At 38.4% G+C, this 13,993-nt stretch overlaps 1 protein-coding gene across 6 annotated transcripts in view; it reads left to right on the top strand.

Annotated features, from left to right (window-relative positions):
• Window positions 1-13,244, top strand: part of si:ch211-200p22.4 (phosphatidylinositol-binding clathrin assembly protein) — a 72,021-nt gene extending 58,777 nt beyond the window's left edge. For 4 of the 6 annotated variants that reach the window (XM_037546346.1, XM_037546336.1, XM_017710270.1 and 1 more), the window contains 3 exons: window positions 2,248-2,307; window positions 4,319-4,435; window positions 5,924-13,244. In XM_037546346.1, the coding sequence (XP_037402243.1) occupies window positions 2,248-2,307; window positions 4,319-4,435; window positions 5,924-5,938 (192 nt within the window). In that variant the 3' untranslated portion in view covers window positions 5,939-13,244. The remainder of the gene's footprint in view (window positions 1-2,247; window positions 2,308-4,318; window positions 4,436-5,923) is intronic. The other 2 variants (XM_017710269.1, XM_017710271.1) reach the window with 1 other exon arrangement.
• Window positions 13,245-13,993: the final 749 nt, after the last annotated feature.

Genomic DNA, 13,993 nt, shown 5'->3' with positions numbered 1-13,993 from the left:
TGTATACATCTGTGCTCTGCACTCCGATCCACTGTCTGAAACTCCAGTCCTACTCCAGTTTTACGCATAAAGCAGTGGTGTGCCCCGCTGTAAGACCGCTGGTACATGTGGAAAACGCTATCGGAAAGTATTTTTCATTCTTAAATTAAGTTCCATATTTGTCATTAGGACACTTCATACTGATGCGATTGAAAACTGAGAATGCTCTGAAAACTTAACATTAGTTCGGACATGACATCAAACAAATGCACAAATGAATGTAGGAGAACTTGATCAAGCATGTAATTATGGCAGAGAAAGCATCACTTTTTTTTTTAGCCATTGCAAGTAAAAAGTAAGACACTGAGTATTAAACTGTTCTTGCCAGTCTAATTAGATCACTTAAGCACTGCACTCAAGGTGATTTAATCCATTCAGTCATTGCAGCCCTTCATGTGATGACACAAGTTTATCATGGAAGCTCATATTTGTTAGAGTAAAATGTGAATTATCATAGGCCTAGGGAGGAAGAACGAAGTAAGGTGAAAAGCTAAGGCAGGGGTATATGTAAAAATGGGTGGTGGGCTATGTGAGAGAGAGCACATATGGGGGACAAAAAACATGAACCTGCCTGAACCTGATGTGAGCAGTTGACTTTCCCCCCTCCTTTTTCTGTCTTCCACACAGAAATACACTGTTGATTTGTTTAATTAAAGCTGTTCTACATTCAGTCCTGTGGACTTCACCATGCTCTTCTGTCCTTTCTCATGCACTGTAGATGCAGTAGAATGTCCGTGTGTTGATATTGCTGTACACGTTGGATGTGTTTCTGCATCTCTGTTGTTGGTGTGTTCTCTCTAACACCTGCATTTGCACTGCACTGCTTCTGTCCTGCTCGCTTTCACTCCTTTTAAACCGCAGCCTCACAATCACTTCACAATCAATCCTTGCTGCACAGAATAGTGGGCCTACAGTGTGAGCTTGTGACTTTGAAGCTTTGTGATATGCAAAAGTTCTGTCCAGAATAGATGTAAAAAAGACAGTATTTCTAGTTTCTATAAAAGGCTGGTATGTCAAAGCATTTTTCCCTACTGGGCACCTTAATTCATCTAAAGTTATGGTTAATGATGGTCATTGCTTTGTCACTTGAGTCGTGTTTAAGCTTTATTTGAGCTGGATTAGTTTTACCTGAGGAGGTTCTGTTATTTTAGTGACGTAAAATGTATTGTCTTTGGTTTTTACTAATCTGACAATAATGCTTGTGTAGTTCAACAGGCTGAACTTGGAGCTGCCTGTCACTGTCCTAACTGTCTCAACTCCACAAAACCTGACACATGCCATGTTTTACATCCCTGTTCTCTGTTAACCCAGGTTTAGATTCTGGTTAGTGTTTGTCTGTATTCACATGATAGCATGACCTTTATGATGAAAGGTGTAATGAGTAGTTGTCAAGCAGTTTGTTTTCAAATGTTAAAAAAAATGGACTAGAGAAGTCCCCTGCTATGAGGCAATCCCAGATTGGTGAAAAACACTGCCCTGATTTGTCCAAGGGCTGTTTATGATGCGAAATCCCACATTTAGTCTGACCTGGAGCAGCATCATGACTTTGCCAAAGTTCTATGTCTGGCTGAAAAAATGATTCACTGCTGTGAGGTGGAAAATCCAGGGTTAGAGCCAAGTTAGCTGGTCACTGTTCCAATCCATCTCACGCTAATAGTGACAAATCTGTGCTGTTTTAATGTTATTGGGAGAGAATCTGACCACTGATTTGGTACTAGAGAACAGCTCAACTGACAGCAAAGTCAAACATACTGAAAATGTTTGTGCACTGCAGAAATAGTATTATATCTCAATAGCTGAAATCTTAGTTATGAAAAGATGTTAATTTTTAAAAATTGTACTGCATTACTAATAACACTGATAACCAGGATATTGGGTTTAAACTTTGGCTTATACAGATTGGCCAGACGACTTACAAATTACATTAAAGACCCTCCTCTGATAATACTTATCCAGTTCCATTAGTGCTTTAGTCTGTGTTGAGAACACATGGCTGGACCGAGGCTGGCCGTAAGAGCATCACTGATGAGAGGAAGCTTTCCATAACGTTTCCATATGCATGCAGAACCAGTAATGACACAGTGGTGGCCCTGTGAAGAAATGGCTATAACACTACTGAGTTAAAATAACTTTGTTTGGAATGCAGTGCTCATAATGTACAAGTTCAGTTAGTTCAATCATTCGTTCATTCCATTCTGTCATGTTCAGCAGGCCCCGGCTCCCATGGCCTTCCCCATGACCACACCTCAAGTGCCTGTGTATGGGATGGTGAGTACGATCAACTGCCCAGACGGTCAACATTCACACACATACACACAGAACTAGAGTTGCATAATGGCAACTAACACATTAATCACAATTGCTCATTGTTACAGTCTATTATAGTATAGTGGTGCATCATTTTAGAAAGGCTGACATAATACAGGCTTATTATGTACATCTTTAGATGTGTACATTTTTTAATCAAAGAAAGACTTGTCCTTAGTCATATTTATTGAACCTTTTAAGTGCCTAATTAGAATTAAGACCAAGTTATATTCAATAGATTAATATATCACAGTTTGCAGCCAAACATTAAGACAAGTACATGAATGCACATCTACTAGTGGGATAGCAGGCTCTATATACACTCACAAGCATTTTATTAGGATCACTAATAAGCTTCACTTTGCTCTTGAAAAATTGCCTCAGTTCTTTGTGGCATGGATTCCCTAATACATAGGAAAACATTCCTTTGGGTTTCTGGTCAGTTTTAACATGATTGCATCATGCAGATATTTCAGTTGCACTTTTATGCTCTGAAACTCAAGTTCTACCACATCCCGAAGGTGTTCTGTTTCATTCAGAACTGGGCACTGAAGGCCACTGAAGAACTTTGAACTCTTTTGTAATGTTCATGATACCAGTTTTGAGACAACTTTTTGCTGTGTGACATGGTGCATTATCATGCTGGAAGTAGTTATTAGAAGACATTAGAAGGAAAATTGTGGCCATGAAGGGATGCACATATCAGCAATACTCAAATACGCAGTGTCATTCCAGTGATGATTGGTATTAACAGGCCCAGAGTAAAACTTTTTTCGCATTACACCACCTCCACCAGCCTGCACTGTTGACAGAAGGCTGGATGGGTTCATGGATTCATGATGCTGGTGCCAAATTCTGATCCTACTATCAGTGTGCTTCATCAGACAAGGCTCCAGTTTTCTACTGTCTGAGCTTTCTGTTCTTCAATGGCAGAGCTGGTGCCTGATGTGGTCTTCTGCTGTTGTAGCCCGTTCGCCTTGAGGAGTATTCAGAGATGCTTTTCTGCTCAACACAGTTATACGGAGTGGTTATCTTGGTTACTGTAGCCTTTCTGTCAGGATGTTTTTTCTTTATTGCATCTTTCTGAGTAAACTCTATAAACTGTGTGTGTGTGTGTGTGTGTGTGTGTGTGTGTGTGTGTGTGTGTGTGTGTGTGTGTGTGTGTGCGTGCGCACTGACCTCCTGGGACTTACTTACACACACACACACACACACACAGCTATAGAAATATTTACACCAGCCTGTCTGGCACCAACAATCATGTCAAAATTACTGAGATCACTTTCTTGGTCTTCTGAGCTTCTGAGGGGTCATGTGAATATTACCTGAAGGTGCTGCTCCATATCTGCATGAGTTTTTAAGCACTGCACTTTTTTGATCATCACATGAATGAATGCATTTGTTCTTTTTTTTTTTTGTGCAATTGTTCCTTATAAAGTGCTCAGGTTGTGTGTATGAACGTGTGTGTATATACTGAATACTTACAAATGAAAACAATGGACAGAAAAATGTCCTAGTGCATAGACAATCCTCAGGTGTTTTCTTTACAACTCAGAAAAGGCAATTACATTATGCTCACAGAATATATATAACATTATGAAGTCATAGCACACTTTCCTTTCATACTGGGTCATATTTTTGACAAATATGGTATGAGGGAAGCTCTCAGAGCTGCCTCAATTGTAGATGTGGGGGGGGGGGTATTTTCTATAGTGATGTAATCAAAATTTGGAAGCTTTAAAGATTAAAGATATTGCAAGTTGAATTGTGCCTAATATGAGCAGAGATGTGAACTAACAAGGTCAAAAAACGAAAGGAAATTTTTTGAGGTTGACTTTACCCCAGAGTCACCTATATCTATTGTCAGCAAATTTGCTAATTTTAGCAAAACACTGATAATGCAGGCAGTAACATTTTAAACCTTTTTCTTGTTAAACCTAAACAATTTGATATTTCACACATTTGTTGGCAGGTCCCTCCTCAGATGGGACAGATGGGAGGGGTTCCAGTCATGACCCCCCAGCCCATGATGTACAACCAGCCTGTTCTCAGACCCACCAACCCATTCGCTCCAATTCCTGGGGCTCAAGTATGTGCACAGAATAAACAACCAAAGTAATACAGAATATTTTAGACCCACACACATATGCAAAAAAGAAAGCCTGTCCTTAAATCCAGTAATCTATTTATACAAGTCCTCACATACAAAGGCACACCTAGTAATTATTAATTTACTTTATGCTGTGGAATTAAGAATAGGAATACTACTGATGTTTGATGTCTGATGTTTACAGTATGCTGATTGATTGATACCTGCAATAAATTCCAAAAATTGGGACGGGCGCATGTTTATCACTGTGTTATCACTTTACCACCTTTTAGTGCTGATGTTACCTTCACAGGTGTGCAGTTTACCCCTGCCTTGAGCACTAATACACTCTGTACCACATTGGCTTTTGAACTTTACACTGGTATTAATCTGGTCCTTTTGTTTATTGATCTTGGGACCTCAGTGTCTATTATTTTAGTAAATAGTCTGAAAGTTTGCCTCTTTCAACCACAGTACGTTTCCACTGTGAATGAGTTTTTTTGTGTATAGTTCTGACTTGAATTTGTGGATGCAGTGGGCACAAGCATTCAGTTCTTGTTCAATGAGTTTCAGATTTCATTAACTTCAGAATGAGTGTGTATTTACAAAATAAGACATTTAATAAGGTAAAACATTGAACATCTAGTCTTTGAACTGTCTATTTAAATGCAGGTCAAACAAATGCTAAATATCTGTGGTTTTCTTCACCAACGCTTGCATATGCACACCTTACCTGCCATGATGGTGTTTCTAAATCCCCTCTAGCAATTAATCTTAAACTTTTTCTGCCCTCTCTCTGTAGCCTGATTAAGGACTACATTTCACACCACTGAGAAAACTCCCAAACCTCCAGCGTCTGATCAAACTTTCAAAACAGAAATTTATGGTTAAACTTGCTTTTAGAAGCTAGTTTTTCTCTTAAAAATATTTAATGATAACTCGTCACTATATACTTTTGTCATTTTTATTGTTTTCTTCAGTTATTCTGTGATGTGCTTTTAGAATAACACTACCAGTGGGGATTCCTTAGAATGCTTATGGGGCTGTGAAATGCTTAACCCAGAAATGCTAGCACTGCTGAAAATGAAAGCTTTTATTATTTTTTTAATTAATTTATTTATTTATTATACATTTTTTATTATTATAAATTTTTTATTGGATGTTTTTGAACTACGCTACATGTAAACAGATCTATTTTAACCTAATCTCTCAGTGTGCACCAACAGAACGACCTACTGTAGATAATGTACAACTAGAAAAAATTAAATCAGATCAAAAACAACTCCTGTGAATAAGTTATGAATGCATGCTGGAATCAATTTCCCTTCCACCATCACTCCACTTTGAGATCCATGTTACAATTTCATACTGATAGCAGATTCAGAACTCCTGAACGTACTTAAATAAATATTTTAGGGATTTTGTAGATGTTACCTTTCAACTGTTCTGGTTTTAATCTGGTTTCTTGTCTTTCTTTCTTTGGTGCAGATGCAGTTCATGTAATAGCATGTGCAGTGGAGTGCCAAACAGGATGGCAAAAAACCCACTGAGTGAGCAAGTGAGAGGAGAGACGAGGAAAACCAACCACCACCAAATTCAGGGAGCCAGAGGAGGAGAGAGGGAAGTGGACAGAGAAAAGCAAGAGAGAGAAATGCATAAGGGAGGAGTACGGGGGAAGCAAGGGTGTATTTCTGTCATGAATGCTCACCTCATCGTCTGAAATTGCATTCTCTTACACACACCCACACACACCACAACAGGGTGTTAACATAGCCTGTTACTCATGTTTCATTGTTTCTCATTTTTGTCTGTCTAATGCCAAGGGAAGTTATAAGTTTTGACATGTTTTATATTTCACATGATAACTTTATGGATTCAGAGAGACTGTCTTTAGGTAAATCAGTCATTTCAGAATCAGGTTCAGAGTCATCTTGGCAGAAAAGACTAAAGTTAAGTTTTGTTTTTTTTACATTCTTAAAGGGTCTGTGTCATGGAAAACTATATTTTTGAGTAAAAAAAGTTTGATGTCGTATGTTAATGTTTCAAAACATACCTAAGCCATACAATCCATGTATGGAAATGAAGCTGCATAAACAGCCTGTTTTTGAAAATGTTGTTTTTGTGAGGCCACACAAACTTTTGCATTTACATATAGCCATCTTTTCAGCCAGCAGCAGTTTAGCCCCACCCATTCTGTGGTTTTGGTTGAAGTTAAAAGCAGTGTTGCAGCCCAGGGTATGTATGAATGAGGCTTAATACAGGGTAGCCAATCAGAACAGAGGTCATTTACATAGATCGATAGCAAAAACTACCTGTTTGAGCTGTTCAAAACCGTCTAATGATAATGATGCGTAAATCCACACACGTCATGTGTTGAGTTCAGATGGAAAAAGTTCCTTTTCAAAATGTAGAAAAGGACACTTTTTAAAAAATAAATGTTCCCAAGTGGTTCTTGGCTTGGGTGTATAGTTTTAGAAGAATCTTCTAAATGGTATAGAACATGTACATTGTGTTGAGGTTGAACTTTAAAAAGGTTCTTCACAATTCTCATTTATAAAAATCTAGATCTTTCAAGAGCCATCCATTGAAAGGTTCATCATGGCATAGCTCAGAATAACCCTTTTGACGCCTTTTATTTTTAAGATTGTAGTTACTAAGATGCCTCTAAGCACTGCTTATTTGGGTGTGGACTGATTGGCAGGATGCGCTCCCTGACCAACTTAGTAGGTGAATTACAGACATTACCTGTTACCTATTGCATAGCATTCTCAAATTAATCATACATGGAGTTGTTTTGTTTTCACGTCCAAAACAAGGGAAATTTAAACATTTGTTATCAGTAGCTGAGGTGTACAGCACCTACGAGCACTTTAATTGTGTATGATTAGTTACATCAAATCACACTGAGCTGGTCTCTGCCCATTTGAAATGTGTGGTTAGTAATCTACAGATTTTTTTTTTTTTTTTTTTATTAAAGTGAAAAGGTTACTGATGACCTCACCTTTTGGTTAACCTAAACCCTATAAACCACCTGTCTATCCCATTTTCTCATGTGTTGTAGTAGGAGGATGCTGTATCAGAAATGGTGGCAGTCACCTACTCTTCTGTGCAGACAAGACAATGAGCTCTATGCTTCTTCACTTTCTTCCTGACATTTTAACAGCTTGTACAACGTCCTTGTAAACACACATGCTGCTTGCTGTGAAGCGAAAACTAAACATGTCTATACTCCTCTGCCATAGACTTCTCTGCTAACTAGCGCACCATATTTGCTACTCACCCTACTACAAAGAGTTTAGAGAGGTCAGAGCTGTTAAATACTTTCTTCTTTTTTTGGTTGGTTTACTTTGTCTCCTAGTGATGGATTTGGAAGCCATGCTTTTTTAAAATGCTACAATGGCTTGAAATCTGCTTTAGTTTGAGTTGCCAAAATAACAGAAGTTGTGATTTCAATTTCATGTGAACATATGTCATCTCTTCACACCCCCTTTTCATGGCTCATAGCCATGTTAAAATATTCTTTCTGGATGCCGAGGAATGTGAAGTGTAGTTTGTACCAATATTATTCCCAAAATTGAGTGGCTAAAATTTGATACAGCAGTTTTTGATAAGGAAAATGTATATGCCAGGGTTTGTTTTCCTCTTGAGTAAGGCAGATATCCACTAAATATGAGCATTGTCATGGAACACGTTGGCAAAGAATATGTTTTTGTTCCAGTGCCCGTGTGGAACAGGTCTCTAACGTCCACATGAAAGCATGTCTTTGTTTTCCTTTTCTTCTCGCCTTCTTTCTTTGTCTCTTATAAGCATAATGGCGTGCCAATCAGGTGGCTGCTCTACTGTGTGCCAATGTGGCCAGTCTCCAGCTTTTGCTCTTTACTGTATCAGGCTGTGTGCTTCTGCCGTCTAGGTGATGCTTTGATGCCTCTTTAATTAGCTCCTCTCACCCCTTTATCAGTCTCCCTGGAGGAAAGAGAGAAAGAAGAGAAGGAGGCAGGGTGGCAACAGACCATTCAGGCATGGATAGGGAAATGTCAGACACGCACATGCATACATTGTGTGTGGAACAAGAAAGAGCTTTATGTACTGAGGTGTTTCCCCAACTGCTTCACCACTGTCCTGGTCCATACTTGGATCATCAGAAGGTTGTATGGTTGCATATGGTCCTTTTTGAATAGTGAATGTTTCAAACCACACAGTGGTTTTATGATACACTTTATGATGAGCAACTGCAGCAACCCGGACGATTTCTAAAATGTAGCAGAGGGAGAGGGAGCGTGACAGGCATTCAGATGAACAAACAGCACAGTGGTGGTTTAAGCAGCTCACCCTCCATCCCTTCGGTGATCTGTGGACTGTACAAGGCAACTCTGCACCTGCAGACAATTGTAATGCAGTAGGGAAGCAGCTAAACCCTTTAAACTCCAGGCGTTTTATTCTGAAGCTTTTTATCCGCTAACCACTTTGAATTATTCAATAATTAGACTACGAAATAAACAGAATTCTAGATGTATGGCTCTTAGACTTGTTAACAATGTCATGCTACATACTTTTTTTCCCCAGTGGATTTTCAGACTTGATACAATTGCCCAGTCACAAGTCCGAAAACTGTAGAGGGTAAATAATTACAATATTTTTAGTAAGCATAGTAAACAAACTGATATGAGTTGTTCATTTGGGAAAGGATGTCTGTCCTGTCAATTTCTGGTATAAAGCCCATACACTTAGGACACCCTTAGAATTTAAGGGATTAACGGAATATTCACTTTTTTTTTTCTCTCTTTGCGACGTCTGTAGCATAGTCAATTTCCACAGTAATTTTAGGTTTCACATTACTTAGAAAAGAACTGTTATGTTAACTTGAAACCAAAAACATTGTAAAGGAGGAGGAGACCTTTCTGTTGTTGAAAAATGAATGGAAAAGCCACAAGCGGAAAAGCATTTATAACAGCCAGAACTATTAATAAATAAATAAATTTGATTTGGATTTATAGGTCTTTCTTCGTTCAAAGACATGGGAATCTGATCTTGTATGACAGGAAACTACTTTGCCTATGAATTGCAGAATGGACAGACTTATAAGGACTTTGCTTGAAACACACTAGAAGACAATGGGCAGGTGCTGAAGCAGCAGCTTGGGAAAAACCTTGTGTTTTCTTTAAGCTGATGTCACCTTTTTTCTGTCACTAGCCACTCTTAGGCCACCCTGACGCTTGCGCACACTCACTTTGAGACTCCCTTTAACTGCATCATTCTAATCTGTGAACCCCAGTACTTGTTTTATGAGTATGCTGAGGCAGCCTCACCCTGTAGAGTTTACAGCTCCCCCTCTGTTCTGACCTATGCAGTCATCTCTCCTGTGTAACACAGTGAAACATGGCACTCATTTTGTGTGCGAATTACTTTGTGACTGCTCTGACTGATGTGTCCCACTTGTGCTGCACCATGAGGCATCATAATGAAAGCGCACAGTAGTGTCCTGTGACGTCATTAATTAGTATTTTGCAGTGAGGAAAGGTGTTGATTTGCTGTCGGCAGACATGTAAGAGAAAGAATCAGCCTTGGTCTCTGTGCGTGTACGCTCATGAACCTGGGTTTCCATGGTGATCTCTCGAGCCTCTGGGACACTCATCCCTTTTTAAAGTCAAAGCGTGTTTTGGCACAGAGGTTGAATAAGCACAGCTATTTTGAAAGTCTTTTTTTTTTTTTTTTTTTTTTTTTTTTTTTTTAAATGAGTTCTGTCAATCTGGTTCCTTATGGTGCTTTAGATGTCCAATTGTTGCTGTTTGCTCCTTTCTGCATGGTTGTAGCTGTTCGGCCTGTGTCACGGAGGCTACCTTGTGTATTCGGAGCTAGATCTTTGAGAGAAGCTGTGAGAGAGGTTTACCTATATCCTATGTTTAAGTGTGTGGTCTTGTGTTGTGCCCAGTATCATCAAAAGTGCATGATCTTCACTCAGTTCAATGTCATGAGAATCTTTTCATTAACATGCCAAAGGTCAAGTGATGAGGCCAAAACTATGAAGAGATATTTAGTGTCTTTTACCTTACCAGCTTAAGTTGTGTTACTGGAGGTCATCACAGTTAGAACTTGCCATATAATTTATGTTGTTACAAAGCAGTACCAAGCTTAACTTGGGTCTATGGATGTGCTATTTATTATACTCTTGTTATTGTAGCTCCCTCTTGTGGTAACCCACAACAGAATCACCACGCGTGTATTGGCTGTTTGGATTACGCTCTGTCCTTTAGACAACTTTAGGAAGATCTCATCCAGCTTGAGGCATGCAGATCACAGTGACTCAAGCTCTTAATCATCATTGACATGCATAAGCATGACGGGTCTTATACTGTTCAAACTGGGTGAGTTGACATGAATTCTCTCTCCCTCTCTTTGTCTCTCTCTTTCTTTCCATCTTGTATGTGACTTGACCAAGGCCTATAGTGGCTGCTAGTGGTCCTCCAAACCTTCAGCTGGTCTGCACAGGTTGTGAAACCCAGCTTTTCATTCTGAGTGCTAGGCTAGAAAGTCAAGAGCCAAATGGATCTGCTGCTGCTTCTTTTGCTCGCTCTCTCTGGTTCTAGAAAGCCTTCAATGCATCTGCTCCACAGCCATCTGCAAGCATCCTACAGTCAGCTGGACTTAAACTAGAATTATAATGGAGGCTATAAAACTCTTTATCATGCATCAAGATCTTTTAAGTAAAGTTCTAGAATCCGTGGCCTGTGAAATTAGCAGCTACAGGAGTTTTTAGAATTCACAGCCTCTGGAATTCTTGATCAGATGTGTTCTAGAATTCTCAGTCAGAGGGCTTCTAAAATTTTTGGTCATGGAAGTTCTAGAGTTTTCAGCCTTTAGAATTCTTGGCTACTTTGACTAGGAGGATTTCAGACTCTAGCTCGGGACTAAAGGCTGAAGGCCGCTTTCATGGGAATATACAGGGTCCTTCTCACCTCGGAGTCACCAGAGAGCCTTTAGGAAAAACCTTGTCGGTTATATGGTTGTCATTTTTGTCTAATGTTGTGCACGCTTTCTTTTTAACTTCTGTGGTTTTTCGACTTTTTTTATTTCTGTCTCATATATTCTGTATATACCCACACGCTGCAATGTATTTTTTATTTTTTTTATTTTTAACTTTTAATTTTCTGAACAAGAGAGATTTGCATTTATATATAGGTATATATATATAGATATACAATAGAAACACTGTTGTCTCTACGTGTTATAAGCCCTGGGGTGGAAGGCTGCAGATTTTACTAGTTTCATCATCAATGCCAAATGAGAAGAATGGGAGAGAATGGGAGAAAACATCTTCCAAATGTTTGTGGAGAACCCCTTTGTACATTATTTTTATTTATTTATGCAAAAATATATTGATTTTTAATAAGCATGGAAAATACATATTACATAAAATCATGGGCTTTTGTTTTACTTCATTCATTCAGAAATAAAATCATTTTCTTTTCTTAAGTTGTTTGTTTGTGTTTTCCTCATTTGTCATTTAAAACTGTCAGTGAAACACATTCATCCACCAAACTACAAAGAGGCACTTAAATGGGTGGTCATGGGAAATGTAGTTCAGTGGATATAACCCCACCCCAATAAAAGTTGCACTTAGAACCCCAGACTGTCTGCACTTAGCATGGTATTTTTGTGACTTCAGGAATTTTATAGAGTAATCAGAGATGGAGCTGGACATTACTCAGTGCTGCCATGTCGAAGTACAATTCCTGTTCGCCCTTTACAGAAAATAGTAAATAGTTTTGCTAGAACAACATATCAGAAGTTCTCTGGTGTTCGAACCCTATTGGATGCTCTTATAAGGCCATGTCAGTTTGTAATTCCAGATTTGCAGTATCTCTGATTCCAGCCACAGTCTACTTTTTTACCCTGCCTCAGGTCAAGCCAGGCAATAAATAATAGTTTCTGCTGGACACTTGGCTCTAGAAGCCAAGCTGTGAATACAGACCTTAGTCCATGTTAGATGGCAAATAAATAATACTTACTCATATGACCATCTCATAACATCTTCATTCATAAGCTCCTCATACCGCCACATGTTTCAGGCTTTTCTGTATTTCACCATTTTTAACTCCCATCTTAAAGTGTGGGAGATGTTGCTGAAAAAGGTAGAATGCTTGATGTGGTGGGAGTTATTACATTGTTTCACCTATTACTGAAGCCTGAGAGGCTCTCCTCTAATGTTGCATCTGAAACTGCCTTTCTGAGATAAATAGGGTATAAAGCACTGGTTGAAACCAATGGTCTGATGATCCTGGTTCAGTTTAAACTTAACCTTCTTTTCTATGCCTGCAATGAGATGCTTGATTCCGGACCAAGAGGTGTGATGTGATTCCATTTTGAGTTTGTTGGTTCTGTTGAAGTTTTTGTTTGTGTGTTTTTGTTTTTTGTTTTTTTTCTTGCATGTTTTTTTTTTTTTTTCTTTCTTTCTATCTGACATGCTTGAGGAATCAAAGTTTCTGAGTTCCATGTATTGTTTGCAAAGATCTATTAAATATGGTGCTTTTTTGTTGAATAAGCAAACTGTTGTTGTGGGTGTAATGGGCTCTTCTGTGTATTTTCCTGTTTTTACTGGTTTATCAGTGGTTGGCTGTGCTAGTCTGATAGGTTTTAATTTTTTGTGCGTTTTTGCTCGAGTCGTTTCTTTTGTATGTTCGGTTTTGAGTTGGTTATGTTGTCCGTATCTGTAATGCAAGCTCTTACCATGAACCATGAATGAATGCCTTGTGAATATATCGATTTATCGCTCGCGCTCACCAATTTCTTAATAAAGAATGCATTTTTAGCATTTGGGTTCTCTTGTGGGTTTTTTTTTTTTTTTATTTTAAATTAGTTTTTTTGTTTCTCTTTAAAAACATTAACATTTAACTTCTAATGAATTGTTTTATTTAATTTAAAGGAATTATTGCAGCCTGCTTGTTTTCTTTGTCCAAACATTTTAGCATTTGAATTTTGAATTGTATAATTTAAAATGTAAAAATCTTTTCACCTAAACATTTTCATTTTGTTTCTCTCATTTTCATTTTAAGAAATAAGCATTGTTAGTTTTGCTGATTTAAAGTTTCTCTACAAAAAAGGTGACTCATTTACTGGTTCATTTATTTATGTATTATGGGTCCTTTTACACAGCAGTTAGCGGTTTCTTTAAGCTAAGGCCTAATCATTGCAGTAGGGTAATGATCTCAGAGCATCACAAAAGATAACCTTTTGGCCACCTTGTCCAAACGGGCATGGTGGGAGACCTCCTGGCCCCATAGCGGTTTCCTTTGACCTTATCAGAAGGTAGTATTACATGTATTAAAAAAAAAAAAAAAAAATTGGACTTGCAGTTTAAGAACTGCAACAGGTTTAGTGGAGTAGTTATTCCTTATTATTGTGTTTACTTTTACCATTCTTTTATTTTAAGTAGTTGTTCTGGGTGACCATCAAGATCTCTGCTGTGGACATTAGGAATGTCAAACTTCAGATAAAACTCAACAGCTGTGAGGTGGTAGAGTGGGGGGTTTGACTATTTTTAGTTTTCATTCAGGCCTCTCT

Source organism: Pygocentrus nattereri, chromosome 2, assembly GCF_015220715.1.
Source record: "Pygocentrus nattereri isolate fPygNat1 chromosome 2, fPygNat1.pri, whole genome shotgun sequence".
In the NCBI taxonomy this organism is placed as follows: domain Eukaryota; kingdom Metazoa; phylum Chordata; class Actinopteri; order Characiformes; family Serrasalmidae; genus Pygocentrus; species Pygocentrus nattereri.
Note: the sequence above shows the minus strand (reverse complement) of the source record. Positions and strands in the feature narration are given on the sequence as shown.